The sequence below is a fragment of the Tupaia chinensis genome, unplaced genomic scaffold, assembly GCF_000334495.1.
Source record: "Tupaia chinensis unplaced genomic scaffold, TupChi_1.0 Scaffold143584_1, whole genome shotgun sequence".
In the NCBI taxonomy this organism is placed as follows: Eukaryota; Metazoa; Chordata; class Mammalia; order Scandentia; family Tupaiidae; genus Tupaia; species Tupaia belangeri.
Genome location: NW_006203430.1, coordinates 6824889 through 6827958, shown reverse-complemented (window position 1 = coordinate 6827958; position 3070 = coordinate 6824889). Strand labels below are relative to the sequence as shown.

The 3070-nt window shown below is 49.6% G+C and overlaps 1 protein-coding gene across 1 annotated transcript in view; it reads right to left on the bottom strand.

The window, feature by feature from the left end:
- The window catches only part of TUBB6 (tubulin beta 6 class V), a 20956-nt gene extending 18013 nt beyond the window's left edge, over positions 1-2943 (bottom strand). The window contains exons 1-2 of the mRNA XM_006164046.3: positions 2811-2943; positions 1128-1238 (exon numbers count right to left, since the gene is read on the bottom strand). Of these exons, the coding sequence (XP_006164108.1) occupies positions 1128-1188 (61 nt within the window). The 5' untranslated portion in view covers positions 1189-1238; positions 2811-2943. The remainder of the gene's footprint in view (positions 1-1127; positions 1239-2810) is intronic.
- Between the last annotated feature and the right edge of the window lie 127 nt (positions 2944-3070).

Here is a 3070-nt window from a genome sequence, read left to right as displayed (position 1 = left end):
AGAAGTCATCCCCCAGGGGGGATGGTCACGCCGCAATTCCCTCTTCTCCATTCTCCTCTCAGGATCTTGGGCATGCACGCACACGGACCTGATGTGAGTTTTAAGCCACTGGGTCTGGGACGCGAACCGCGGTCGACTACGTGAGAGTCCAGTGACATAGACATTACGCTAACTGCTGGTCCCAGTTTTTATTTTTAATCAAGAATTATTAGTGGGACCAGCAGTTAGCGTAATGGCTATGTTGCTGGACTCCCATGTAGTCGACTGCGGTTCGAGTCCTGGACCTGGTGGCTTAAAACTCACGCCAGGCACGTTTGTGCGTGCCCAAGATCCCAAGAGGAGAATGGAAGAAAAGGGATTGTGGTGTGGCCCTCTCCCCTAGGGGGTGATTTCTCGCTTTCTGTCTCTCTGTCTCTGTCTGTCTGGCAAGCGCATGTGCCCTATAGTAAAAACTTCTCCCCCTCCAAAAAAATAATTTATCAGTATAAGAATTTCTTTTAGAGTAGAGGCTACTTCTCTAAAGAAAAAAGACAGGATTGAAAAGGTATTTCTGGGCCAGCAGATAGCATTATGGTTTCGGTACTGAACTCCTACATGGCTGACCACAGTTCAAGTCTCAGACCCACCTAGCAGCTTGAAAATCACGCTGTCATGTGTGCATGTATGCCTAAAACCCCAGGACTATAGTGTGGCTATCCCCCCGGGTGGTGATTTCACACTTTACCTCTCACTGTCTGTCTCAGGTAAGCACATGTATCCTATAGCAAAACGTTTTCCAAAAAAGAAAAGAAAAGCTACTCCCTGCAAGTAGTCTAGCTTGGGGGGGGGGGAAGTAGTCTAGCTTGGGGTGGGGGGGGGGGGGGCGTTGGGCTTGGGGACTGTTAATTTCCATTTCAAACTTTTCTATGTCATGTGACTTTTTAAAAAATTACTTATGGTCTATTAATTGTGATTTTCAAGCCACTGGGTCCAAGACTTGAACTGCACATTTGGCCATATGGGGATCCAGTGTCTTAACTACCATGCCACCCACCGACCCCCAGCCATGTGATATTTTTATCTTGCACAGACCCTAACTTAGCTTAAAAAATGAAGAGGAAGAAGAAAGTAGGAAATATGCAACTTACCAAAGATGAAGTTGTCAGGTCGGAAAAGCTGCCCAAAAGGCCCAGACCGCACACTGTCCATGGTGCCAGGCTCTAAGTCCACTAGGGCGGCCCTTGGCACATATTTCTGAGCTGCAGGGGAAAAACACCCACCCACAAGAATTACTTTCAAGTTTCGAGAGTAATCGTCATCCCCCCAGCAAGGCCCCCTAGTTAGAACCAAGGTATTTCAAACAGGGTACCAGGTCGTCCTTGGATTCACAGAACCTTACCACTGGCGGTGAGGAGCCAGTAGGGGTGAACAGAGAGAAGAGGTGTTTCCAGGAAAAGGGGGCCTTAGAAACAGAACCCGGGTCTCCTGATGTCCTGCCTACTGTATTTTCCAGTTCACCCTGGTCTCTTTCCTGCTGGGAAGTTTTACTTTTCTAGCTTCATTGGAAATGAGCTGTATTTGTTACAACAAAGGGTCACGTTGCCATGACAGTCTCTGCCTTTTTGACCCCTCTGCCATGCTCACACACACAAGTACTCAAGCTGCAGTCCAAGCCCCTCCTCACAGGTACCACTCCACTAGTGCTACTCCCCAGAGAAACTCTTGTCTGAACAGGACTGATCTCGGCTAGCATTTTCATTCGTAAGCACTTTCACGCCAGCTGGACAAGAAGTGAGGATGAAGTTAATACGATTCCAGATAGGAACTGCTATTCAGCTCCTGGCCTGCTGTGCACATGCCATTCTGAAAGGAGGAAGCAACCAAGCTGGGCCTGAGGGTTAGCAGGAAGTGCAGTGTATCCTGGAATTTGCTTTAGTACCGTCTAGAAATCTCTGGTGTTGCAGACCTTTTGTCATCATCAGTGATTCATAAATCCATCACTCCCCAGCTCGGGTAGAGACAAGGCGCAAGTAACCATACGAAGTCTGGTGACTCCAACAGGTAAGAGGGAATGTCTTTAGGGATATGTCTGTGCATGTGTGCAAGGGCAGCAACTGTCATTTTCCGAGTGTTCTTTTAATGTCTTGTGTTTAGTCTTGTGCCACTTTTATAACGAAAATTGTTATAGAAATAACGTATTCATATAGTTATATACATGCTAGTCCAGGACAGGAGGCAGATTATTAAAAAACTTGGATAAGCCCAACCTGGAATTTTTACTGAACTCTCCCACTAGTTATCCAGAATTAACTGTCGTTTCAACTTCCGGAGAGTATAAAGTCTTTTTGGAAGCTCCAAAGGGCCAGAAAAGCCATGTAAGAGAACATTTTTCAAAAATTTAGCCACAAATTCACAAATACCTGTAAAATTTTTTCGTTTTTATCAAGGAGCATTAAAAAACATTCTAAATTGTTTCTAATCAGTTGTTTTGTTCTATTCTTTAGAAAGAAAACGCTGGACAGAACCTACTAAGTTGATTTCACAACACTAACTGGGCTGGTCTGGTTGCAGAGCTCAGACCCTCGGGATAGGCCGAATCTGCAGTTTGAAAAAACCGGCGGCGGATTTCCCGCCCCCCGGGGAGCGAGGGAGTGGCCGGGCAGCCCAGTGCAAACTCGCCGGGCCAGAGGCAACGCCTGGAGAGCCCCGGCCAGGTCGGGCGGGGAAAGGCGAGGGATCCCAGGGTTCCGGAAGGGCATGGCCGAAGGGCTGCGGGCCGGGAGGGAATGGTCGCGGGTCGGGCGGGGACCCGGTCGGGCCGGGCTACTCACAAGATGACTCATTGTAGTAGACGTTGATTCTCTCGAGTTGCAGCGCCGAGTCACCCACATAGCCTCCGGCTGGGTCGATGCCGTGTTCATCGCTGATCACTTCCCAGAACTTGGAAGGGCGAGGCGGGGAACAGACGGTCAGAACCCGAGCCCAGGCTGCTCCCACTTGCGCCCACCCCAGGGACAGCCCGACGGGGCTGGGGGCGCGGGGCCACCGCGGCCAAATTCCAGGCGCGCCGGAACCGCAGGCGGCCGCTCCC